This window comes from Melanerpes formicivorus, unplaced genomic scaffold (genome assembly GCF_026170545.1).
Source record: "Melanerpes formicivorus ecotype bairdi unplaced genomic scaffold, bMelFor1.0.p_v2 SCAF_80, whole genome shotgun sequence".
NCBI classification, from domain to species: Eukaryota; Metazoa; Chordata; class Aves; order Piciformes; family Picidae; genus Melanerpes; species Melanerpes formicivorus.
The window spans coordinates 454,905-481,438 of NW_027142432.1; the positions used below are offsets into that span (position 1 = coordinate 454,905).

The 26,534-nt window shown below is 53.5% G+C and overlaps 3 protein-coding genes across 3 annotated transcripts in view; all 3 read left to right on the forward strand.

The window, feature by feature from the left end:
* LOC137454422 (zinc finger protein 420-like) overlaps nucleotides 1–26,534 on the forward strand; it is a 148,024-nt gene that overhangs the window by 34,749 nt on the left and 86,741 nt on the right. The gene's annotated exons all lie outside the window — the stretch shown is intronic.
* On the forward strand, nucleotides 1,290–9,513 carry LOC137454332 (olfactory receptor 14A16-like). The gene is made up of 2 exons (XM_068164382.1): nucleotides 1,290–1,312; nucleotides 8,574–9,513. The coding sequence occupies exons 1-2, from the start codon at nucleotides 1,290–1,292 to the stop codon at nucleotides 9,511–9,513; spliced, it is 963 nt and encodes a 320-aa protein (XP_068020483.1).
* LOC137454389 (olfactory receptor 14A16-like) lies at nucleotides 21,340–21,927 on the forward strand. Its single transcript, XM_068164435.1, has one exon. The coding sequence runs from the start codon at nucleotides 21,340–21,342 to the stop codon at nucleotides 21,925–21,927; it is 588 nt and encodes a 195-aa protein (XP_068020536.1).

Consider the following 26,534-nt stretch of genomic DNA (forward strand, 5'->3'; position numbering starts at 1 on the left):
GGGCACCTGTATCTACTAAAGCTTTATCCTCTCATGGCTTCAACTTGCCAGGCCATTGGTTCTGTGTGGTCCAACAAACCAATTTGTCTCTCCCTTCCATCTGGTTGGAGGCAGAGCCCCTCTAATTCTGTCTTGGTTCCCTTGCATCTTGGTTCCCTTGCATCTGTCCTCTTCAACATATTCGTTGATGATCTGGATGAAGGGGTAGAGTCAGTCATCAGCAAGTTTGCAGATGACACAAAGTTAGGGGCAGATGTTAGTCAATTAGAGGGTAGAAAGGCTCTGCAGAGGGACCTTGACCGACTGGAAAGATGGGCAGAGTCCAATGGGATGGCTTTCAACAAGTCCAAGTGCCGAGTGCTGCACTTTGGCTATGGCAATCCCATGCAGAGCTATAGGCTGGGGTCGGAGTGGCTGGAGAGCTCCCAGACAGAGAGGGACCTGGGTGTGCTGATCGACAACCACCTGAATATGAGCCAGCAGTGTGCCCAGGTGGCCAGGAGGGCCAATAGCATTCTGGCCTGCATTAGGAATAGTGTGGCCAGCAGGAGCAGGGAGGTCATAGTGCCCCTGTACTCTGCTTTGGTTAGGCCGCACCTTGAGTACTGTGTCCAGTTCTGGGCTCCTCAGTTTAAGAAGGACATTGAGACACTTGAGCGTGTCCAGAGAAGGGCAACAAGGCTGGTGAGAGGCCTTGAACACAAGCCCTATGAGGAGAGGCTGAGGGAGCTGGGATTGTTTAGCCTGGAGAAGAGGAGGCTCAGGGGTGACCTTATTGCCCTCTACAACTACCTGAAGGGTGGTTGTAGCCAGGAGGGAATTGGCCTCTTCTCCCAGGCAACCAGCACCAGAACAAGGGGACACAGTCTCAAGCTGCGCCAGGGGAGGTTCAGACTCGAGGTGAGGAGGAAGTTCTTCACCGAGCGAGTCATTCGGCATTGGAATGGGTTGCCCAGGGAGGTGGTTGAGTCATCGACCCTGGAGGCGTTCAAGGGGAGATTGGACGTGGCACTTGGTGCCATGGTCTAGTCATGGGGTCTGTGTTGATAGGTTGGACTCGATGATCCTCGAGGTCCTTTCCAACCTAAGTGATACTGTGATACTGTGATACTGTGACTCAAGATGCTTTGGGAGTCCCTTCAGGAGGACCAGAAGCAGTTTCAGCTTCCCTGCTCTTCTTCGGCCATTTCCCAGTGGACACTGAGGCAGCATCTCTGGGGGGACAATTCCCCTGTAAGTCACAGACTCCTGCAGCCAGGACTGGATTGGATTTTCCTTTCCACTTCCTCATGTCCTCCCCATGGTCACACAAGTAAAGCAGAGGGTGTGCTGTGCTGTGTGCCTCCCTAATTCTCTCCCTTGGACAGGGGAGCAGCTGCTTCTCATGGCTGAAACACAGGACTGTACAGGTGGGGAATAAAAGCTTCTTCTGGAGCTGATGGAACTCCTGGGACAGTTCCTTCACAGCTGAGACACAGGCCTGGACAGAGAAGCAGAGATTTCCTTTGCCTTGCTGGGGCCTGCTGCTTGTTTCATCCACTGTTTGTCCTTGGCCATCTTCCAAAGCCAGAGATAAGAACCAAGCCAGTAGCCCAGGCTCTTTCTCTTGTTCCCATGGGAACCCTGATCCCTCCTGGTCCTTTGCAGGATCAGCTGCTTTCCTTGTAGGCTTCTTTTTCCCTACAGGAGTGTTGTAGATGTGCACTTGGGAATGAGCAGCAAGGATATCAATGAATAGATATATTGGTAGTCTATTGATATACAAACTATGCAGCAGGGGATTTAGTTTCTATTCACAGGCAGCAGTATTGGGTTGGTGGAACCACCTCTGCAGAACGTTTGTGCCTGGGCACTTCAGACGAACCAAATGAGTTCTAGAATTTAGAGTTGAAACTGATTGGAAAAGCAGTGGGGGAGGGGTTGGTCGGTGACCGGCAAACCCTCAACCCAGGACAGTTTCAGCACTACCTGAACCCAAATTCTATAAAGCAAAGGTTTGGCTTCCTCACGAGCTGAGAACCTCATGAAATCTTTCCTTGGTGATGTGTTTAGAGTCCTGACAGCGCGGCACGGCTGTGCCCTCATGAGGAACTAGAGAACGGCGCCGACCGCGTGGCTGTGCCGCGGGGTTGCTGCTTCACCCAGAGCACAAAGGTCCTGGAGCCTCCCAGGGGAAGCTTCAGAGGCTTTTGCCACTCGCTCCACGAAGCGCAGCACCTGGCAAAGGTTCCCCGCTCTGGGGGCTGTAGCGCTTCAGGACCGGTGGTGCACAGGGGCTGCCATGGTTTCCTCCCGTGGCGATGGCTCATGCGGCACTTGACCCCACGCTCCACGGCACTGCCCCCAGCCGGGCAACAGTGGCAATGTGCAGCGAGGCCTTCTGGAGCTGCTTCATGTCCCGGGCGAGGCGGACCGTAGCGGCACAGAGACGCACGCAGGCATAGGCACGGACACCAGCGTGGGGGGCACTTGTTTACCAAACAACTCCTATTTACCATTTGCCCCAAAGAATACTGCTCCAGTCAGCATCCACTGCTAACACAATAATTAACCAATCAGCTGATACTTTGCCAAATGAGCATAAGCACATGCCGTAAACAGGGCAAACAAACATGTAGCCTGGGCCTTGTTTGCCACAGGGGTGGAAACATGCCCAGACAGATTGTTGACCTGGACCCAGTGCTGCCAAGGTCCCCCCACCCAACTCCAGAAGGGAGGGGGGACAAAGGGGGTTTGAGTCACACACACACAGAAGCATGTTCTGGTAATATTTGGGGCACAATCCTGGTCATAAGCAACATTCACTATGAATGCCTGGCCACTATGGGCCTGGCACAGGCTGCTTCTCTGACACAGCTGCCATGCCTGTGGCACTGTCTGTAGGCCCAGAGACCTTCTCTTGCCCTTGAGCCCTCTGCACAGAGATGAGAAGGGCTTGAGAGGCATGGGCCAGGCCCAAGCACATTGCAGTGATTTCTGTCTCTCAGGAACTCCCAGGCTGACAACAGACTTTTCCCAAACCTTTCCCAAGCTGGATTTTGCACTTGCTCAGGGGTGAAATTCCAAAGCACCAGAGGTGACCACCAGCCTAAGAATTTGCCCCTTCCCTCCCCCACCTCCTGCCACTCCTCAGTATCCAGTATCTGGGCAGGTCTCACAGTGTTTTCCTAGGGAGTGTCCTGTATTGCTCTGGATGGAACCAGAGCAAGCTGCCCAGCAGTGGACAACACAGCTCTGAGCCATTGCCCTAAGCTAACACCCAGCACCATCAGCACCACAAACAGGACTGAAGTTCATCAGCCCCCCAAAAGCAAATCCATCAACATAGTGAACACACCACACCTGTTGAAGTGGAACCTCCTGTGCTGCAGTTTCCATCCATTGCCCCTTATCCTCTCCCAGGGCACAAGTGAGCAGAGGCTGTCCCTGCCAGTGGGTTCCTCTTAACCACATGGATCCTGTCCCAGCAGGTAGTGGTGCAGGAGAAGGAACAGCAGAATGAAGAGAAGGAGAAGGGAACTGAAAATCTCATCACCTGAATCTAGAAAGAAAGCCCTTGGTAGCAAATGTCCTTTCTGGATGGACACAGAATACAACACAGAGCTGATGAGAGCAACTGCTGGGGGTGCACCAACTGCCCTGAGAACCCTAAGGAAGGGCTGGAGGGGGGAGGGCATTCACTGGAATTCCAACACCTGATAATACCTCTTGGACATACTGAGAATCACAGAATTGTCAGGGTTGGAAGGGACCTCAAGGATCATCCAGCTCCAACCCCCCTGCCATGGGCAGGGACACCTCACACCAGATCAGGTTGTGCACAGCCACATCCAGCCTGGCCTTAAAAGCATCCAGGGATGAGAATTCCACCACCTCCCTGGGCAACCTGTGCCAGTGTCTCACCACCCTCATGGGGAAGAATTTCTTCCTAACATCCAATCTGAATCTCCCCACTTCTAATTTTGCTCCATTCTCCCCTAATCCTATCCCTACCCAACACCCTAAATAGTCCCTCCCCAGCTTTCTTGTAGCCTCCTTCAGATACTGGAAGGCCACAAGAAGGACTCCTTGGAGCCTTCTCTTCTCTAGACTGAACAGCCCCAACTCCCTCAGTCTGTCGTCATAGCAGAGCAGCTCCAGCCCTCTGCTTATCCTCGTGGCCCTACTCTGGACACCTTCCTGCCCCTCCAGATCCTTCTTGTAACAGATGCTCCAGAACTGGACACAGTGCTCCAGGTGGGGTCTCACCAGGGTGGAACAGAGTGGGAGAATCACCTCCCTGGCCCTGCTGGCCACATTTCTCTTGCTGCAGCCCAGGATACAATTGGGTCTCTGGGCTGCAAGTGCACACTGGTTGCTCCTGTTCAGCTTGCAAATGAACACTTCCCTTAAGGATAATCCAGAATTAGAAGCACAAGATGGAGATGGAAGAGGCCCCTGATGCAAAGAAGAGAGATTCCAAATGTGTCCAGAGATATGGGAACAAAGCAGGATTGTGCAGGAAGTGGGAGCCAGCACAAGTTCTGCACCATGAGAGTAGTGGAGCACTGGAACAGGTTGCCCAGGGAGGGGGTTGGGGTCCTATCCCTGGATATATTCAAGGTGAGGCTTGACAGGGCTCTGGGAAACCTAATGTATTGGGGATGTCCCTGGGAAGGTTGGAGAAGGTAACCTTTGGAGGTCCCTTCCAGCCCAGCCCATTCTATGATCAGTGAGATATGGGAACCAAGCAGATTCTGCATGAAGTGCAAAAGGAAGACACCACCTGGGGCTTCTCAGAGCTCTGGGCCTGGCTATGGTTGTGGATTCCTGCCTTGGGCTTCAGTCTCAAGAAGTTGGTTGGAGCACTAACCCTGAGCTTGTTCCCCTTTGTTTGCATGGCTGTTAGAGTGCAGGGCATGTGTGAGTGCTGGTCTGCTTGAGGGAGCAGAACAGGGGACAGCAAGGGCCTCTCTGGGAAGAGCTGGGGCAAATGTTGCCTTCAAGAGCAGGCCCTAAGCCTCTGTATTCTAAGCTCCCATTTCAAGGACCAGGCCTAAGGCCTGTCTGCATTTCATAGAGCAATACTGAGCAACGCTTTCCTGAGGTTCTTTTCCCTATTCCAAATGCCCTGGGATGGAACAAACCCTGCACACAGGGAAGAAGGCCAACTGCAGATGGGTTGTGGCAGGAGAAAAGTGGCCAGACACAGGAATTGTCCTCCCCCAGACTCAACACTGCTGTGGCCACATCTGGATTCCTGGTATCTGGGTGCAGAGTTCAGAAGTCCAAAGGAGAAGCCAGGAACTGGGGAGGCTGCAGAGGAGATTTTCCAGGGTGGGGATTGACATCTCTGTGGAGAGGCTGAGCTCTGGGCTGCTTTAGCCTGCTGAATGGAGGCTCAGGGCACTGCCATAGCAGTGTGCACATGGTTGAAGGGTGGTTTCAGAGAGGATGGAGATCTTCTGGAGAGTGGAAAGAGACCAAAACCTTCAGAAAGTGCAGCTTGGAAGGTTCAGAGTGGAGAGGAGGCCAAAGAAATGTCCCTCAAAGGGCAGAGCTGCTATGCATGAGGCCATCCAGAGGTGTCAGGAAATGGCAGGGAGAGCTGAGACAGCTCAAGGAAGGGATGAAAATAGCAGGGGCAGAGCTGGATGGGGAAGCAAGATTGGTGTCAGCAGCCTAAAGGGAAAGAGCTGCAGGCATGGGACAGTATAGGACAGGCTGCAGTAGGGATGGCCAAGGGCTCTTGCAAGGCTGAGAGGCCTTGGTCTTTGTCCTTGGTCTTTGTGCCCTTGGCTCTGGCAGTTGCCTCTGCCACCAAGGCCTGTCAGGAGAAACTTGGCTTTGAGGGTTTGAAGTTCTTCTAGTCCAAGGGCAGTGGTCAGGGCTTGGCCTTTCTGCTTCCTAGACCAAAGGCAAGTTTTTCTTCCCTCTACTTTGCCTTTGTCTCCCTGCAATCCTGGCCTCTAACAAGCTGCTCTAACGAGTCCCTGGGGAGCCTTTGGCAGTAACAAGCCTCAGTGAGGCCAATCAGTGCTTCAAGGTACTTTGGAGTTTTCTTCTGCCTTGGACTTCTTGAGAGGCTTCTTGGCAGTAGCTTGACAGAGTCTCCTGGCACTACCTAAGGATGATGTAATCAGCCCCAAATACTCCATGGGGCTCATTAAATACTGCTGAACCTCTAATTATTGCCAAGGTTTCTGCAGCTAATTGGAGAGGTTTTTATTGAACAAAGCATCTGATAAAAACTATATTTAAAGGTACAGGTCATTCCTTCTCAGCAAGAGTTGTCTCTTTGCAAGCAAACCACAGCAAAACCTGACAAGGTCCTACCCTGGGCACTGCTCATCCTTACTCCCCACTGCCCCCTAAGGAGCCCAGAGACACAGTTGAGGGACAGGATCTGCCTTGCCAGGGTCTGGGGGTCAGGGCTTGGTCCTTTGGATCAGTGAAACCCCTCCAGGTTTACTCAGCAGCAGAGCCACCTTTAGCTGCTTGTCCTGACCTGTCAGCACTGCCTCAGTTCTCTGCTCTCACCAGAGCCTGGAGATGCTTCAGTGCCTCCTGTGATGCTTCCCTTGCGTCCACTCTCTCCTGCTCTAACCAGACCCTGGGGACCCTTTCCCAGTATGCTTCACTGGGACCCATTAAGAGTAGAAGAAAGTTCAGAGTTTGAATCTGACTTTGAATTCTGGAGAGGTTTCATCAGCTTCTCAGTCTCTGAGGTTCATGGACTTCGCACCAAAGTCACCAGAGGGCTTCTTTAAATGCCTTGGGCTGGTTCTGTTGTGCTGAGCCAGGCCAGGCTCCTGGGCTGGAAGGTGCTGCTGGCAAGCAGGCAGAGCTGCAGAGACAGCTCTGGCCAGGAGCAGCTCCTCTGCACAGCACAGCAGGGCTGAGGACACTGCCAGAGGATCTCAGAGTGATGAGGAAGTCAGAGAGAGCTTCGAGGTGCCCTGGACTGGGAGGATGCTGAGAGCTCACTGGAGGAGAAGTCACTGCAGTCACTGACATGGTGAGGCTGTGGGTGCAGGGCGGTTCAGGTACAGTTCCAAGAGGCATCTCCTAAAGCTGGCACAGCCACAGCTGATGCTGGCTGTGGGGAGAAGCTGTGGGTGGCAGGAGCCACCCCTGGCAGTGCAGAGCAGGGCAGGGTGGGGCAGGGTCCCTTCTGCTCTGGAGAGGCTGCTGGGTGGGTCAGGGCTGCTCACAGCTGCAGCTCAGCACCAGGGAACTTCCAAAGGGATGTTTCAAGGACAAGGTCCAAGCAGGGTCTGCTCTAAAGAGAGAAGAGTTCCCGAGTCTGTGTTTGCAGTTTCCTGTTCTGTGGACAAGGGAAAGTGGGGAGTGAAAGAGAGGAAGCAAAGGTCCATTCAAGTTGGAAAAAGTCCTTGAAACTGGGGAGGTGTATCTTGGAGTGGTCAGGAAGTCTGCTGGGAGCCTCCTAAATTGCCTTCAGCCACTCCTCTGCCCGTGAACAGCACCAGCAGCACCCTGGCTGGACTCATCAGGATGACTCTGGTCAGTGCCCTGCAAAAAGGCAGGTTTCTGTAGGAGAGTGCAGAGGAGCTGGGAAGGGCTCTGTGAGCAGGGCAAATCCATCAGCCAGCACACTCCTGCCAGGGTGAGAACCTCCAGGCAGCAGGGATCTGATCAGGAGAGGAAACTGAACCCAACAATGTTGTGGGAGGGAGCATTCAGACATCTCCATCTGATGTGCTCCAGGCCAGACCCTTCCTCAGAGCACAGACCTTGGCCTCTTCTTCCCCCCAGAAAACCCTTAGGCCTCAGGGTCATGGGCTCCAAGGTGTGAAGCACCTCCTCTGCAGCCAGAGCTCCAGCAGAGGCAGAGCTGCCACAGGAGAGGGAATGCCATCGGGTGTTGCAATGAGCCCTGAGTGTGCTGGGCTGGAAGTGTGGCGCAGAGACCTTGAGAGAGGCTGAGACACTGAGTGGTCTGTGGGGGATCCCTCTGCTCTCAGCAGGGTCTGGTGGCTTTTCAGGGAGTCATGGGAGTGTGATCACCTCCAGCTCAGCAGGGCACAAGTCCAGAGAATTGGGGAAGTTGCAACAGGGCCACAGCAGCTCCCCTCACTCTGCTCTGAGCCTCAGGCAGCCTCTTGCCTTGCAGGCTTCTGCTCTCGCTGCTCCCCCTGAGGGCAGCAGAAATGCTGTGCATGAGCACTTGTGACAGCCATGAACACTCTGGGGGTGAGATGTGGGCAGCTGGAGTAAAAAAGCCTAAAACATTCAGGAACTGCCTTTTTCTACCCTCTCTCCTTAGCTCTGGGAGATGCTGAGAAGCCTTTCTGCTTTGGATCTCCTTTCTCTGAAAGTGGACACCAGACCTTGCTGCTGCCTCCACCACTCCCTGCTGCAGAGCAGGACTGACTCAGCAGCAGGAAGCAGGAAGAGTCTCTGCTCTTCCCTGTATGCTCAGTCAGCACAAAAGAGTCCAGCACCAGAGCTGGAGGGAGGTGTCCTCCAAAAGAAAACTTAAGTCTCTGGATCAGGGGCTGAGAAATGGCTTTGGTTGTGCTCCATTGACTTGTGACTGCCTTTGCCTTTTGGCTGCTGCACTGTGCACAAAGGGCACAAATGTCCAACAGCAGCTCCATCACCCACTTCCTCCTCCTGCCATTCTCAGGCACAAGGCAGCTGCAGCTCCTGCACTTCTGGCTCTTCCTGGCCATCTACCTGGCTGCCCTGCTGGGCAATGGCCTCATCATCACCACCATAGCCTGGGACCACCACCTCCACACCCCCATGTACTTCTTCCTCCTCAACCTCGCCTTCCTTGACCTGGGTGCCATCTCCACTACTGTGCCCAAGTCCATGGCCAATTCCCTTTGGGACACCAGGGACATCTCCTATGCAGGATGTGCTGCTCAGCTATTTATGTTTTTCTTTTTCATTTCAGCAGAGTATTTTCTCCTCACAACCATGTCTTATGATCGCTATGTTGCCATCTGCAGACCCCTGCACTATGAGACCCTCCTGGGCAGCAGAGTTTGTGTCTGCCTGGCAGCAGCTGCCTGGGCCTGTGGGTCTCTCAATGCTGTGCTGCACACAGCCAATACATTTTCCTTGCCCCTCTGCCAGGGCAATGCGGTGGACCAGTTCTTCTGTGAAGTGCCCCAGATCCTCATGCTCTCCTGTTCCACATCCTACCTCAGGGAACTTTGGCTTCTTGTAGCCAGTGCCTGTTTATTCTTTGTCTGTTTTGTGTTGATTGTGGTGTCCTATGTGCAGATCTTCAGGGCAGTGCTGAGGATTCCCTCTCAGCAGGGACGCCACAAAGCCTTTGCCACCTGCCTCCCTCACCTAGCTGTGGTCTCACTTTTTCTTGGCCCTGGCACCTTTGCCTACTTGAAGCCCTCTTCCATCTCCTCCCCATGCTTGGATCTGGTGGTGTCAGTTTTGTACTCAGTGGTGCCTCCAGCAGTGAACTCTCTCATCTACAGCCTGAGGAACCAGGAGCTCAAAGCTGCCCTGAGCCAAATGATCACTGGATGGTTTCAGAAGCAATAAACTCTTTGCCTTCTCCTGCAGTGCAGTTCTGATGTCACTCAGTGCAGGCCCAGCTTGGCTGCTTGAGTTCTGAGGGCTGCTGGCAGGAACCATTCCCATTGCAATGGGCTGGAGCAAAGCCTGCACACAGTATCATAGTATCATAGTAGTATCAGTCAGGGTTGGAAGGGACCACAAGGATCATCTAGTTCCAACCGCCCTGCCATGGGCAGGGACACCCCACACTAGATCAGGCTGCCCAGAGCCTTGTCCAGCCTGGTCTTAAACATCTCCAGTGACGAGGCCTCAACCACCTCCCTGGACAACACATTCCAGGGTTTCACCACTCTCATGGGGAAGAACCTCCTCCTCATATCTAGCCTGAATCTCCCCACCTCCAGCTTCATTCCATTCCCCCTAGTCCTATCACTACCTGAGATCCTGAGAAGTCCTTCCCCAGCCTTCCTGTAGGCCCCCTTCAGATACTGGAAGGCCACAATTAGGTCACCTGGGAGCCTTCTCTTCTCCAGACTGAACAGCCCCAACTCCTTCAGTCTGTCCTCATAGGAGAGGTGCTCCAGCCCTCTGATCATCCTTGTGGCCCTTCTCTGGACACATTCCAGCACCTCCACATCCCTCTTGTAATAGGGGCTCCAGAACTGGAGGCAGTACTCCAGGTGGGGTCTCCCCAGAGCTGAGCAGAGGGGGAGAATCACCTCCCTTGCCCTGCTGGCCACACTTCTCCTGATGCAGCCCAGGATCTGATTGGCTTTGCGGGCTGCAAGTGCACACTGAGAGCTCCCGTTGAGCTTCTCCTCCCCCAGCACCCCCAAGTCTCTCTCCTCAGGGCTGCTTTCCAGCCAGTCATTGCCCAGCCTGGATTTGTGCCTGGGATTGCCTGCACCCAGATGCAGGACCCTGCCCTTGGTCTTGTTGAACCTCCTGAGGTTAGCTTGTGCCCACCTCTCCAGCCTGTCAAGGTCCCTTTGGATGGCCTCCCTTCCCTCCAGCCTGTCTGCGGCACCACACAGCTTGGTGTCATCAGCAAACTTGCTGAGGGTGCACTCAATGCCACTGTCCATGGCACCCACAAAGATATTGAGCAAGCCTGGTCCCAGGACTGATCCCTGAGGGTCTCTGCTTGTCCCTGGCCTCCACTGGAACATGGAGCCATTGACAGCCACTCTTTGGGTGTGGCCATCAAGCCAGTTCCTTATCCATCTAGTGGTCCACCCATCAAACCCATGTGTCACCAGTTTGGAGACCAGGATGTGGTGCGGGGCAGTGTCGAAGGCTTCATCTGTTAAACACACTCTGAAACTCTGTAATGCTGGGGATTCTACAACACAGTAATAAAGAACTTCTGGGAGGACTTCTGAGAGTCTCTGCATTTCTGGAATTCTGCTTGAAGCAGCAGCAGGGTTCGTGCCCCTGCATTCATCACCCTAAGAGACCTCATTATAAGGGGCTACTCCTACTACTATGGAAAGTGGGGGAGCAATAACCACACCTCCCAATACAGACTGAATATCTTGAGCACCTCCCAGTGCAGAACAGATCCTATGATGCCCTCCAAGTACAGCCTGGGCCCCTCCCATCCTCTCTACTCAGTCTCCTGTTCTAACAGTGAAACTGAGCCCATGTCTCAGCTCATCCCTTACACCTCAGGCCCTCCCAAACCCACCACTGACCCTGACTCTGCCCCATTGCTCATTCTGCCTCCAGCCTTTACCCTTGGCATTGACCCTTGGGTGTTAACCCCAGGCTTCAACCCAGCCACAACCTGTGGTGTAAAAGGGCAGATTTCAGTTCAATCTGCTGGAAAAGGCAATCCAAGGGGGTTCACGTTTGGCCTGGCAGTGCCGGGGTCGGTGTATTGCTGTGTCCTCTGGGGCACGCTGGTCACTGGTGTGGGGGTGAATATGCCAGGTGAGGTAGGAGCTGCGGATGAAGCCCTTGCTGCAGCCTGTGCAAAGGAAGGTCTGGCACCGGTGTGGGTGCAGCGGTGCTGGCAAAAGGTGGCCATCTGGGTGGCACTTTTGCCTCAGGCAGCTCAGAGGTGCAGCTACTTCTGGCTGTGGATGCAGCAGTGGCAGATGAGGTTGGAGCTGAGGGTGCAGCACTTGCCATAGTACACCACAGAGGGCTGGGCACTGGTCTGGGGGTAGTGGGGCTTCAGCAGCTCCAAGCTGGGTGGGAAACTTTGCCCACACTCAGGGCACTGATGTGGCTGCTTGAGTGGCACAGAGGGGCTGATATGGGTTTGTCCTCTTCCTCCTCTTCATCTTCCTCCTCCTTCTCTTTATTCTTTTCCTATGATCTTCCTCTTCCACATCATCCCCTTTGTCCACCTCATAATTATTGCCCTCCTCCCCCTCCTAATCCTCACATACTTCATCCTTGCTGCCCTCATCCATGTCTTCATCAACCACTTCTACTATTCCTCAAGGCTGATCTTTGACTCCTCCAAATTATTCTTCAGGTGATTCTTCTCTTCTAAGATCTTGTCCAGGTCCTTCTGGGAGGCCATGCTGCTGAGAGCAATGGTCAGCCCTGTGCTCCTAGGCAAATCCTTGGGGACCTACTAACTGAGAAGTAAGGACATTGTGTGTGTCTTCTTGCATTGGAGGTATCAGAGCCCTAACTCCTGTGCTGAGTCCCCTGGTTGTAGTGCTGATGGGGCTGACAGCCCCAGGATGTAGCCATCCCAACCACCCCCTCTGGCCATGCAACTGATACCTGACCACCTGGGGCTCAGGCAGATGAAATCCTCAATTCCCATCACAACCAGTGACCCTCAAAGCTCTACAAGTGGTGAAGTGTGGTTTGGGAGGAGGGTCTGGAGAGGGTAGGGAGGTACTTAGCAGTCATCAGGAGCCTGGGACCTTGCTGCTGTTCCAAAGTTGGGTTCTTGACCTTCTGACCTGTTCCAAGGAGCAGATCTGTAAACTTTGCTCCTCCCCAGCACAAAGGAGCAGGGCTGATGGAGAGAAGAGAAGGATATGACCCCAGGCAGAGAGAAGCAAAGGGCTCAGAGGAGAAGACTGATCTGCAAGGAATGGCTCAGCCCTGACCGACTCTCCCAGCCTTGCTCTTCTCTCCCTATGGCTTGGGGGTTTGTCACCTCCTGCCAGCTCAGTACATCTGTGCTTGGATCACAGCCAACAGGGAGCTAATAGAAAACACTGAGAGTCAAAAACTTCAGGGTCTGTGCAAGTGGCAAAAGATCCCAGGATGATTCAGCATCCAAGGTTCTGCAGCTCAGAGAAACACCTGATGGAAGTCAAGGATCTCCACCTCTCAAAACACTGACCCTAAAGCCAGAGCCTTGGAGCTCTCCTGGATCACAGCAGCTGTGTCCAGCATCTCCCCCACTCAGACATCTCTCAGGCACAACCTGCACCAAGGGCCAGCACCAAGTCAGACTTCTCCAGGCTCAGGTCTCATCCTCTGAGAATGGAGAAGCTTTGTGAGTGTTTTCCCTGAGCTCCAGTAGAAGGAAACTGAACTCCAGGGCAGCCTCTCTGCCAGCCACTTCTCCACCTCTCTGTGTCTTTGGACAGACATCTTTGCTGACACCATCTTGGGGGGCTCCATGTTCCACTGGAGGCAGCCAGCTCTGTCCCTGTGTCTGTGTGCTTGGTGCTTCTCTCCAGGCACAGCCATAGAAAGATTTGAATTCAGGAGCCCTTGCAGTCAGTCAGCGTCAGCCTTGTCCTTATCCACTCTGTGCTTCAGAGGCTCTTTGATTAGAACACATTCTGCTGAATCACCTTGGGGATTGCACATTGCTTCATGAGGAAGGGCTGCTAGGATCCAACCTTTCCATCTGCTTCTCACTCTCAAGAACTCTTGACTGCCTGAGAAATCACAGCCCTCGCAGAACTTGTTGGCTTAGCCTCACCCTTCTGGACAGGCAAGCTGCTGAGAGACAGCTTGTGCTGAGCAGATGATTCCAGAGGGCTTGGAATGCTGAGGGAACTTTCTCAGCCTGGGCTTTGCTTTGTTTCCAAAGAGCAACAATTCTTCTGTGGCTGTGTGCAGGCAGCTCTCTAAGGAGAGCAGGGGGCAGCTGGTGCCATGGAGCTGTGAGCTCCAGCTGCAGAGAGCAGTGGAGAAGTCTGATGCAAGGAGCAGGGATGGAAGGCCCAGGTGAGCAGGGACAGCAATGGGGAGGTTGGGGAGGGTGAGGAGCAAAGTTGTCCACTCAGTGTCAGCCCTCAAAGGACAGCTTCTCCTCCCAGTCCAGACCCCATGAGCAGACAGCCTGCATCATTCTGGCTTGGTGGATGCTGCTGTCACCTCTGTCCTCATCTGAGAAAGAATCAAATAGCTTACCATCAAAATCTGAGCTTTGTGAGGTGCACTTGGAAATCTGGAAGTCAACAACAAAGACACAAAGAGCTCCTCAGGGCACTTGGGAATCATTCCATGAACCTCAGGTACTGAGAGAAGAGTGAAGAAACTCTGCAAGAAGCAAGAAGCAAAACACAAAGTACCTTGAAGCATTGATTGGCCCCACTGAGGCTTGTTACTGCCAAAGCCTCCCCAGGGACTCGTTAGAGCAGCTCAGGAGAGGCTGTGATTGCAGCAGACAAAGGCAAAGTGCAGGAGAGCAAACTCTGGCTCTGGTTTCTGCAGCACAAAGGCCAAGGCCTGAGCACAGCCCCTGGGCAGGCAGATCCTGTCCCACATGTGTGGGTCAAGGCTCTTCAGGTGCACTGGGGGTGGGGTGTGGGTTTCATAGCAGCATAGCATGGCCTAGTTTGGAAGGGACCTCAGAGCTCCTCTGCTCCAACCTCCCTGCCATAGGCAGGGATGCCTCTCCAATAGACTCAGCTGCTCAAGGCCTCATCCAGCCTGGCCTTCAACACCCTCAGGAGAGGGCATCCTACCTGGGTAGCCTATTCCAGAGTCCCACAACCCTCATACTGAAGAACTTCTTCCTAAGACCCAGTCTAAACCTCCTTTTCCTCACCTTCAAACCTTTCCCTCCTGTCCTGTCACCAAACACCCTCATGAAAAGTTCCTCTCCAGCCTTCCTTTAGGATCCCTGTAGGGTTTGTGATGCTGAGTGGAGGACAAGGGCCTGACAGTCCCCAGCCTTCCTGGGGCTGTGGAAAGAGGCAGTGAGGCCCTCCCAGTGCCTTAGGACAACATCTCCTCACAGGCCTTGGGGGCAGAGAATTGCCAGAGTCAAGAGGGCACAGCCTTGGCTTCTCTTCGTCATTCCCACCACTGCCATTGCCCTTTATCAGCTCTCCCACAGCTTTGTCCTGCACTGTCTCACAGCTGCTTCTCCTGCCCTGCAGGCTGCAGACACTCATCTCACTTCCCCACCTTGGCCTTTCCAGGCCTTCACTGACACCTGCCCACACTCACACTTTGCTCCTTGGGACACAAAGAGAAGGGCTGATCCCAGACTCCTTCTGGAGATCTTCTCAGGCCACAGCACTGCCCTTTGAGAGAGGTTTCTTGCTCCTCATGGTCAGTCTGCACCTGCCAGGCTGCACCATCTGGCAGTGTTCCTCTCTCCTGCTCTTTCCTACCTCACCAGGAGCTCCCAAGGCTGCTGGCCTTGCAGTTTCTTGCATAGACAGCACCAAGCCCTGTGCCTGCTGCTGTCCCATCAGGTACTCAGGCAGCAGAGACACAGCAACCAAAGCATCAGCCCCTTCCTGCAGTCAGCCCAGGCCCTTTGGCAGAGGGCATCTGACAGATCACTGTGCCCATCTGCCAGCCATGAGCCCAGGGCTGCCCTATCAGCTCCTGCAGACACAACTGACCTCACAGTCCCTTTCCCAGCTGTGTTCCTGCTGTTGGCCAATCCTCTCAGGAGGCAGAAGTGGCCTCACCTCCCCCTTCCCAGTCCTTGGCTTCCTACTGAAAGGTGAGTTCCTGAGACACAACTGAGCACAGGATTGCACACTCAGCCCTCAGCCTCCTTGTGGCCAGAGCCTGAGCAGATCAAAGTTTCACCAGATCCATCTGGGAGATTTCCTACCAAGGCTTTGAGTGGAGGAGCTGCTGGCTCTGTCCTGCTGCATTTGTGGAGGAGACTCCTGCACATCCTCTTGTCCAATGATCCTGCTCAGGGCAGGGTTAAGCAGATGAGGTCCCTCAAGGGTTGTGCCCTTTTTGGCTTCATCTCCAGAGCAGCTGCAAAGGCCCTGGGTCAGATGGTGCAGGGAGTTCATGATGACATTCCACAGTGCTGGCCCAAGGGCTTGCCCTGAGGGATGCCACTGGGAAGTGTCTGCCAGGAGGACTCTCCACTGGTGACATTTGGGCTTCAGCCACCACCCAGCCACCACCTCATCCATGTCTGCACTCCAGCTCTCAGCACTCTGGCTCTAAGGAGGCTATGGGGGACCATGGCAAAGCCCTGGCTAAGGTCCAGGCACAAAGCATCCCCTTCTTGCCCCTACCCATATGGGTTCAGCAATACCTCTCTTGTCCTGCAAGGGCCTGCAAATGGCTGCAGAGGAGTTTGAGCCTTCACCTTCCCAGGGACTGTGCTGAGGGTGACCAGCCTGCAATGTTCCCCACCCTCCTTTTTGGTGTTCTTGAACAGGCCTTTTCCAAGGAGCCCAGAACCTCTGGGATGGCTCTGTGCACATCTCAGGGCACAGAAAGGGTGATGTGAGCAGACAGCAGCCTGCCCAAGACATCTGAGATGAATCTCCCTGGGCCAGTAGGGTTTGTTCTGGAGTGACACACAGCAATGTCCCAGCTCTGTCAGGTGTCCACATCTGAGCTGGCCTCATGGACCCCTAATGGAGTGTGGGATGTTCAGAGACAGAGTCTTTCCTTATCACTCACACAGGCCCTGCCCTGCAGCAGTCAGAGAGTCTCCCTGGCCTCCTGCTGCCCCTGCCATAGGCTGGGAGGCTCCTCAAAGCTTCAGTGCCTTGGCACCCCCAGCAATAGCTGATGGTGTTTGCTCACTCAGGTTCACCTCAGCTCATCTGCTGACATCTCATCTGCACAATGCAAACAGGCACTGCTGACCTCCTGAGGCCATGTCCTCCTCTGGAGGGACAAAGAGTCTATCCAAGCTGAGGAGTGAGGCTGCTGTTGGAAATGGGGGTTGTGAAGGCTAGTGTAGGATGACTGCCCTGGGACAGCTTCCCCAGGGTGTCCAGTGAACACAGACACAGTCCAGACCCTTCTCTGCTGATCCTTCAGGTCACTTGCAGGAGGCCTGGCTGTGTGAGGACACTGCTGTGTGCCCCAGCCCTGCACACTCACACACTTTAGCTGTTCCCTGCTGTTTGCATCTGTTGGACAATTTCTTGGGCATGCTCTTGATGGAAACTTTGGAAGAAGACCTAAGCCTTCAGACACTGCCCTAAGCAGATCACCTGTCTGTGTGGAACTGATCCTGTGGAGACCAGGTGCATGGGCACGTGGCCTGTCCCTGCCTGTGATCACAGACTGCCACATTGCAAAGCCCTGACCAAGCTTCCAGGCCTTAGACCAACACAAGGGATCAGAAGGGGAGTGTGGGAGTGGAAAGAGAGCAGTCTATGAAGAGCAAGCATTGGTGCTCCCTGGCAGCACTGGTGCTGTGTCTTGGTATGAATGGGGAAAGAGTCTCAGCTCTTCTGGAACATTCCTGAGTTATGAAATTAGAAGCACAAAGGAGGCCAAACTATCAACAGCCAGGCTGCTTATTAATAGAATAAAGTGAATGGAACAGAAGAAGGAAGAGAGAGAAGGAAGAAATGGAGAGAGTCATAAACCAGGGACCAAGTCTGGCACAAGGATTGGGTCTAAACCCACTTACACTTCTCTCTGCAGAGGAGGGTCCATGCTGATGCTGTGACTCAACAGGAGGGCTTCCCTTACCCCCTTCACTCCCAATCTCTCTGCAAGATCATTCCAGCCCAGCTCCAAAGGAGATTTTCCTGTCACAATCATTCTAATCCCACCCCAAATCCAGAGAACTTTGTGTATGACATCCATGTTGTGTCAGAGTGAACCTTGACACCACACTGAACCTGTTTGCATCTCTGTTACACCTTGCTGAAGTCCCTCAGCTTCTTTACCTGTGTCAAATCATCCTCCTGCTTCAGTCGAACTCACTGCAGCTTTCCTGATCTGAGTGAGGTGCACTTGGACTCTGACTTGTTTCTCCAAAGCCCTGGCCATTCATGTCCTAAAAATGGCAACTCTTTCTTTGTTGTCAGGCTGTCGGGGACTGGGTGAGGTAAAAACACCTCCATGGTGTCTGTAGGGATCTGCAGCCCTGTGGAGAAGGCCTTGGGGATATTAGAATTAAAGAATCCTGGAATGGTTTGGGTTGGAAGGGACCTAAAAGAGCAACTAGTCCAAACCCATGACCATGAGGAAGGACATCTTCCACCAGCTCAGGTTGCTCAGAGTTCCTGATCCTGGACACTTCAAGGGATGAGGAATCATAGAATTGTTAGGGTTGGAAGGGACCTCAAGGGTCGTCTAGCTCCAACCTCCCTGCCATGGGCAGGGACACCTCACACTAGAGCAGGTTGCTCAGATCCACATCCAGCCTGGCCTTAAAAACCTCCAGGCATGAGGCTTCCACCACCTCCCTGGGCAACCTGTGCCAGTGCCTCACCACCCTCATGAGGAAGAACTTCTTCCTAACATCCAGGCTGAATCTACCCATTTCTAGTTTTGTTCCATTCCCCCCAGTCCTATCACTCCTTGACACCCTCAAAAGTCCCTCCCCAGATTTCTCGTAGCCCCCTTCAGACACTGGAAGGCCACAACAAAGTCTCCTCAGAACCTTCTCTTCTCTCTTTCTCTGGGTAATCTTTTCCAGTGTCCTGCCACCCTCACCACAAAATATTTCCTCCTTATGTCTGATCTAGCTCTGCCTTCTTTCAGCTTAAAGCCACTGTCCTTTGAGCAGGGATTTGGAGGCATCTGACATATGACCACTAGGTAGTGGCTGTAGACCCTGACCCCAGTGGTGTGGAGAATGAGAACAATAGAGGAGTAGCTTGAGAGTGCTTTGAGACATGAGAAGATTTCCTGACTAGTGAAGAGCAGCATGAGAAAGAAATAAAGCCACAAAGTGGAGCTGGGGAGGTCCAGACTAGATATGAGGAGAAAGAAATGTCACTGCCAGGGCAGTGCTGTGGAGCAGGATGTCACCCAGCAGCACCCTGGACCAGCTCAAGACTTGATATTTCAAGGAAGAGCCAGGGAGGATGGAGAGAGAGCAGCAAAGGAAGGTGCCAGCAAGGTGGGGCAGCTGGCTGGGTGACTACAGCCTGCAGGGAAAGAGGCTCAGCTGATGCAGCAGCAGAGGACAGCCTGAGGGGCAGATGGCAGAGGGCTGTGGAAGAGCTGAAAGGCTCCTGGCAGAGCCAAGCTCTTCATGCCTTTGGTTCTGGCTGTGGTCTGTGCCACTGATGCCTCTGAGGAGACAACTCCTCCTTGCAGCCCTGGGGCCTCATTGCCTCCTTGTCCATCCTCAGGAGCCTGGGAGGGGTTGTGCCATAGTCCTGCTCTTAGCATTGGTCCTCTCCACATCCCACTGCTCCAGGAATCCCCCTGAGGGGTGAGTGAGGGACAGGATCTGCCTGTCCAGGAGCCAGGGCTCAGGGCTTGACCCTTTGCATTAATGAAACACCTCCAGGTTTGCTCAGCATCAGAGACATCTTCCTCTGCTTGTCCTGACCTCTCAGCACTGCCTCCACTTCTCTGCTCCAACCACAGCCTGGAGACACTTTCCCAGCAGTGTCCTCACTGGGACCCATCAACAAGAGAAGAAACTTCAGAGTTTGAAAGTGACTTCAACTTCTGGAGAGGTTTCATCATCTCCCTCTCAGTCTCTGATGTTTACCTGGCACCAAAGCCACCAGAGGGTCATTAAAATGCCCTTGGGTTGGTCCTCTGCTGCTCAGCTGGGCTGAGCTCCGTGGCTGGAGGGAGCTGCTGGAAAGTAGGCAGCAATGAAAAGTGTCAGCTGTGCCCAGGAGCAGCTCCTCTGCTCTGCACAGCAGGGCTGAGGGCACTGCCAGTGGATCTCAGCGAGATGAAGAAGGCAGAGAGAGCTTGGAGGTGTCCAGGAGGGTGACTGAGAGCTGACAGGAGGAGAAGTCACTGCAGGCACTGACACGGTGAGTCTGTGGGGGCAGGGCAGTGCAGGTGCAGCTCCTGGAGGCATCTCCTAAAGTTGGCACAGCCACAGCTGGTGGGGGCTGGAAGGAAATCTTCCTGTGCAGAGGCTCTTTTCAGGCTTTTCTGAAGAGCTGTGGAGCCCTGGGGTGCAGGCAGGGGTGGTGAGGGCTGTCCTTCAGAGCAGGGTCCCTGCAGCCCAGGGGCTGTGTGCTGGGGCAGGGACTCTGCTGCCTGCCAGGCTCAGGTCTCAGCCTGCCCAGGGAGCTCCACACAGTGCTGTGGGGAGAAGCTGTGAGTGGCAGGAGACAGCCCTGGCATAGCAGGGCAAGGCAGGGCAGGGCAGGGTCCTCCTGCTGTGGGAGGGAGCTGTGCTGGCCAGAGCTGCTCACAGTTCTAGCTCCCCCCTGGGCATTTCTGAGGAGGCTTTGCAGAAGAGCATCAAGGCAGCATTTTCGTGGCAGGGAAGGAGTCTTGGCTTTGAATGTTGATCCCCTTGGTGTGCTGGGAGGGCTGTGTGAGACTAGAGTTTATTTCACTGCTGTTCATAAGACTCTGAGGTCTCATTAGCCCTTGTCTGAGCTGCTCCTGAGCTCTGCACACCCAGAGCTGCCCCTGGGCAGTGTCCTGCTGCTGGGAGGGGTCTGCAGGGCAGAGCTCAGCACACAGCAGGTGGGATGGGCTCTGTCAGCAGGGACAGGGAGGAGACCTGGGCAGAGAGAAGCAGCTCCTGGCAGGGAAAGCTGCTAGAAGCAGGGACATGGGCAGCGGGGGCAGAGGGATCTGGTGGCAGAGATGCCCTGACAAGGGGATCAGGCACCTCTGTGCCATTCTCTGCACTGCAGACACATTTCCCAATGCAACCTTTTCTTCCCCTCTTCTACCCAGCAGAGGCAGTGCCCTCAAAGCTGTGGGCTCCAGGTCAGGAGTCACAACCTTGGCAGCTGACATTCATCTGAAGGCTCCTGGAGTGTGCACACAGAAGGAGGACAAAAGCTCTTCAGTTCCATCCTGTGAGCTGCAGAGAGCAGAGCGGGGGAAGGAGAAGGCTTCACCCCCAGTCCCTCTGCCTTTCTCTCTTCCCTTCAGTGTCTCTGCAGCACTGCAGAGCTGGTCCCTGTTTCTCCACCTCTCCATGGGACTCTCATTCCCAGGGATTGGGCTGTTGGTCATTTTCTGTTCAGACACCAGAGGAATCTTCCTGGCAATTCTGGGTCCCTGCTGCATTTGAAGCTGTGATAAACTCTGCAATGGGTTGGTAGTGATGGGACTGAGCTGATTCATTCCTCATGCAGCTCCGGGACAGGGGTTGCAATGAGCCTGAGAGAAGTGTGCCCTAACTTGTCACTGCCTTTCCCTCCTTGGACAGGTTGCCAGGGCCAGAGGCAGCAGATGTCCAACAGCAGCTCCATCACCCACTTCCTCCTCCTGCCATTCCCAGGCACAAGGCAGCTGCAGCTCCTGCACTTCTGCCTCTTCCTGGCCATCTACCTGGCTGCCCTGCTGGGCAATGGCCTCATCATCACCACCATAGCCTGGGACCACCACCTCCACACCCCCATGTACTTCTTCCTCCTCAACCTTGCCCTCCTTGACCTGGGTGCCATCTCCTGCACTGTGCCAAAATCCATGGACAATTCCCTGAGGGACACCAGGGAGATCTCTTACACAGGATGTGCTCTCCAGCTCTTCTTTTTCATATTCCTAATTTCAGCCGAGTATTTTCTCCTCACCACCATGTCCTACGATCGCTATGTTGCCATCTGCAGACCCTTGCACTATGAGACCCTCCTGGGCAGCAGAGTCTGTGTCCACCTGGCAGCAGCTGCCTGGGCCTGTGGGGCTCTCTATGCTCTGCTGCACACAGCCAATACATTTTCCCTGCCCCTCTGCCACGGCAATGCTGTGGACCAGTTCTTCTGTGAAATCCCCCAGATCCTCAAGCTCTCCTGCTCCACATCCTACCTCAGGGAACTTTGCCTTATTGTGGTCAGTGTCTCTTTTTTCTTTGTCTGTTTTGTGTTCATTGTGGTGTCCTATGTTCAGATCTTCAGGGAAGTGCTGAGGATCCCCTCTAAGCAGGGATGCCACAAAGCCTTTGCCACCTGCCTCCCTCACCTGGCTGTGGTCTCCCTCTTTCTCAGCACTGGCTTCTTTGCAAACCTGAAGCCCTCCTCCATCTCCTCCCCATCCCTGGACCTGTTGGTGTCACTTCTGTACTCAGTGGTGTCTCCAGCAGTCAACCCTCTCATCTACAGCCTGAGGAACCAGGAGCTCAAGGCTGCCCTCAGCCAACTGATCCCTGGATGCTTTCAGAAGCAATAAACTCTTTGTCTTCTCCTACAGAGCAGTTGTGATGTCACTCAGTGCAGGCCCAGCCTGGCTGTTCGAGTTCTGGCTGCTGCTGGTGCTGTTCCCCTTGTGAGAATGTTGTTCCCACACAAATGTCTTTCTTCAGACCATTTCTGGTTCAGTGTTGTCCTGTCTGTTGTGACCCAGAGGCTGCAGACATAAGGATCTGTGCTCCCTGGGTGCTCAACAATAAAGTACCCTCCTTCTCTGTCTTCCTTCCTCTTGAGTTGCTTGTCTGAGTTACTTCCTCCAAGGCTTCTGTGGAGCTGCAGGGCAGTGCCTGTGTGCAGAGGTGCAGGGGCAGAGTCCCAGCACAGCAGCAGTGCCAGGCAGCCCCACAGCTTGGGCTGTCCTCAGCTGCTCTTTCTTCCCTTCCACTGTCTCACGATGAGCCTCTGTGCTGGGGCATGGCCTGAGTGCTCTGGCAGCTTGGGCACTGTGGTGCTGTGTGGCAGTGCTGGGACTGTAGACAGGGAGAGTCCAGGGCTGCTTCTGGGACAGAGCTGCGCTCCAGAGCACCAGTGTCATCAGAACAGGAGGTCTCCTCATGCCTTCATACCCCAACTCCCTCCAATTACAGACTGTACCAACTTAGAATCCATGCTGGATACCCTGATCCTCTTACAGTACAGACTCAGTCCAAACATGGTTCTTTTAACCCTTCCCAGTACAGATGTGGCCTCATCCCAGTACAGACTTGATCCTACTGTCCTCTAGCATTGCAGCCTGGGTCCCATCCCAGCACAGAATCTTATCCCCTGGCTCCCTTCCCAGTACCATCTGCATCCATCCCAGTACAAACTGCACACCCTCATGCCCTCCCAGTACAGTCTGGACCCTGTCCCAGTCCAAACAGGATCCCTTTCATCCCTGCAGGTGCACATTAGGCCTCATTCCAATAAAATCTGTATCCCCTTATGCACTGCCAGTACAGCCTGGGCCCTGTTCCAGTACAAGCTGCATTCTCTGACCACATTCGAGGACTTTCTGGGCCCTGCACAGCATAGTTTGGGATCCTTTTAACCCTTCCCTGTACAGACCTGGTCACATCTCAGGACAAACTGCATCTCCTGAACCCCTCTCAGCTCAGATGTGGTCTTATCCCAGGACAAACTGCATCACTTTGCCATCTCCCATACAGTTTCCTGTGCCACTACAAAGTGCATCCCTTGGACCTCTTCCCAGTCCCAGCTGCACCCAGCACAGCACAAAGCGGATATCCTGATTCCAGTGCAGCTGTGGCCTGATCCTGGTACAAATTGGATCCCATTGCCATCTCCCAGCACAGTCTGAGTCTCATCCCAGTACAAAGTGCATCTCCTGAAACCCTGATTCCATCCCAGCACAGACCAGGACCCATCCCTGCAAATGATCCCCCAATGCCCTCCAAGTTCAGACTGGGGCCCCCTCCAGGTACAAACTGAACCTCTTTGAGCTCTCCCAGTACTGACTGGGTCTTGTTCCAAAACAAGCTGAACCCCCTGGTCCCCTCCTAGAGCAGACATGTCCTCATCCCAGCACAAATTGCATCATCTTGCTCCATCCCAGACACTCTGGGTCACATTCCAGTACAAAGTGGATTCCATGGAGCCTTCCCAGTACCTACTGTATCCCTCCACATGTTAACTGTGTACTCTGGTTCCAACCCAGTACGGGCTGGCTCCCCTTCCAGTACAAACTGCATCTCCTGACTCCCTCCCAGTACAGACTAGGCCCTGTCCAAGTACAAACTGGTGCCCTGATCCCATCCCAGTATAGTCCAGGACCTGTTCCAGAAACTGGATCCAATGGTATCACCCAGTACAGACTGGAGACCATCCCAGTGCAAACTGCATCTCCTGATCTCCCCACTGCCCAGGCAAACTGGGCCCCATCCCAGTACAATCCGAGTCCCCTGGCCACGTCTCAATACAGTCTGGGACTCATACCAGTACATACTTGGTTCCTTTAGACCTTCTGTTATGGGTGACACCATCCTGGGGTTGCTTTGCAAGAGCCCTGCCTCACCCAGGGGACAAAAGAAACCGGATCCTAGTGGATCTACTTCCTCCATCCTGGGAGGAGGGGACCCCGGGACTAAATCGGTCTGTGTTGCTCCTCCTTCCTGTCCAGCAAGACTAACACTAACGCTAACTCTAACTGAACTCTAACCCAAACCCTAAACCTAACCCTTTCCATAACCCTAACCCAAAACCTAACCCCAATGGACCCCAACCCTAACCCTAACCTAACCCCTAACCCCCAATCCTATCCCTAATCCTAACCCCTAACCCGAAACTTAACCCTGTCCATAACCCTAACCCTAAACATAACACTAATGGACCCCAACCCTAACCCTAACCCTAACCCTAACCCTAACCCTAACCCTAACCCTAACCCTAACCCTAACCCCTAACCCCTAAGCCAAACCCAATCCAGCAAGACTATAAAGGGGAGACCATGGCAGCCATGTGCTCTTTTGGCTCCTGCCTTGCTGTGGTGGGTTAACACCTTTTTCTGAAAACAAAAGAAGAAAGCAGGGTGGAGGGCTTGCGGGTACTTTACACTCCCTGAAGGGCGTCTCCCCCCTAGGAAAGCTGAGTCTGTTCCACTCCCCCCTCCCTGCCCAGCAAGGGTATAAAAAGCAGGACCTCATAGCTGTTGGATCTCCTTTTTGGCTCCTGCCTCTGCTGGATGAGAGCTACTGCAGCTGCTCCCCTGATCCTCAGCCACGTGGCTGGACCTGATCCTTCTCCCTGCTGCCTCTGCGCCTCTTCAGAGACAGACTGGTTTTGTATTATTCTTTTTTCTATCCCCCTCCCATCCATTTTTGTTCCTTGCCCTTGTGAACCTTTTTTCCCTGTTATTGCTATATATATATTTTTTTTGAAGGAAAAAAACACTTACTTGCCTCTCTACTTCCAAGCTGACTCCAGATTGTTGCTTAGTGGGTTTGCTCCTTACCTTTTTTTTTTTTTCCCTCCTCTCCCTGTTTGGAGGGAGGAGGTGGGGGGGAAGTGGGGAAGAGATTCTCAGCCTTTTCCCCATTTGAGCTTTTAACTCTCAGTTAAGGCTCAAACCACTACAATTTTTGGTGCCCAACGTGGGGCTTGGAAATTGATCTTGTATTGGGAAAGCAATACTTTTTTCTGAAAAAGGAGCTTGAAGTAGAAATGGCAATTTTAAAGAACCTGATGGTCCAAGCCTTTTCATGGGCTTTTGGCTGGATCTTTTGGACCCACATCTACAAATTAATAACTTACCACGTGGTGTGGTTAATGATAGAGATGCTGATCAAGTGGATAAAAACTTTACCAATTAAGTTAGGCATGTATCTCTTGAATTCATTGAATTTCACTGTCAGTGGTAACTTTTCTAACATAGGAAACTTTCCTGAAGCAAGTTATGAAACCAATGGTGTAGATAAAAGTGCCTGTGATGGAAAATTGCTCTACGTTGCAATATGCTCCATATGCCTAAATGTAATCCTTATAGTGGCATTTGCTGGGACCGTGTTGGGTGGAGGACTAGCTAACCCATTAAGAGCTGTTTGGAGGGTGATAACACACTCCTTTGTGCTCTTTAATGACTGGGGGCGTGTCTGCTGTGGGCATTGTAAGCACTCTGTAGACACAAAGAGGGAGGGGTCGGGTTGTAATGACTGTGCCAGCTCTCAGCCTGAGCCCCAGGCACAAGGGTTTGCCCCACCACCAGCAGTCCCACAGTTGACCCCTGATGCTCCTGCCAATGCAGTCTCTCTAGCACCGGTCACCACACGCAGGAAAAGAAATCAAAAATCATCGCCAAGCACGGATGGTGAGGAAGGAACCTCAGCAGGCCCCAGCAGCTCACAGAACCCAGCGGTGGATGAAGATGATTCAGACCAGGAAATAACTGTTACATCGCTGCCCAGAAAGGAACTAAGGCAAACTCGTCTGGACTACGCCAGGAAAGAGGGTGAGCCAATACTAAGCTGGGCCCTGAGATGCTGGGACGAGGGGGTGGACACAGTGGACCTGGATAAGAGGGAGGCAAAGCTTTTAGGCTCCCTGACTCGTGATGCTGGTCTGGACAAGGAGTTAGCCAAACTTGATGGAATACACACTCTCTGGGCCCGGATTCTGAACGCCATCAAGAGCCGGTACCGCTCAAGAGATGACCTGCCCTGGGCCCCAGTTAGATGGACAACTATGGAACAGGGCATTCGGTATCTGAGGCAGATGGCCGTGATGGAAATAATTTATGGGGATGGCCAGCTCCCTTTGGACCCAGATGAGGTGCCCATGAGACAGCCCTTCGTAAAGAAACTCACCCAGGGTGCTCCTCAGAAAGATGCTCACACATTAGGAGGGATACTCTTGACTGGACAGGATGGAAGTCCTAAAACTGTCTGTGAGTTTGCCAATGATTTAAGGGAATATGAGGAAAGCGTAAATCAGAAACCCCTGATCTCAGCCATAGAAACTATGGCTAAAGACATTGTCAAAGAGATCAAGACCCCCATGTCTGAACTGAAAAAGGGGAGTGATGCCTCCTTTTCCCCTTCTCCTTCAGAATGGGTCCAAGTTTCGGCAATCAGGAACAGGCGACCTTCCCCTAGG

What these genes read in the sequence shown, in the direction of transcription:
- LOC137454332 (XM_068164382.1), top strand. Translation starts at nt 1,290, where the DNA reads ATGTCCTCCCCATGGTCACACAA. An exon ending in TCCTCCCCATGGTCACACAA is followed by an intron (nt 1,313 to 8,573) that starts GTAAAGCAGAGG and finishes CTGTGCACAAAG; the next exon opens with GGCACAAATGTCCAACAGCA.
- LOC137454389 (XM_068164435.1), top strand. Translation starts at nt 21,340, where the DNA reads ATGTCCTACGATCGCTATGTTGCCATCTGCAGACCCTTGCACTATGAG.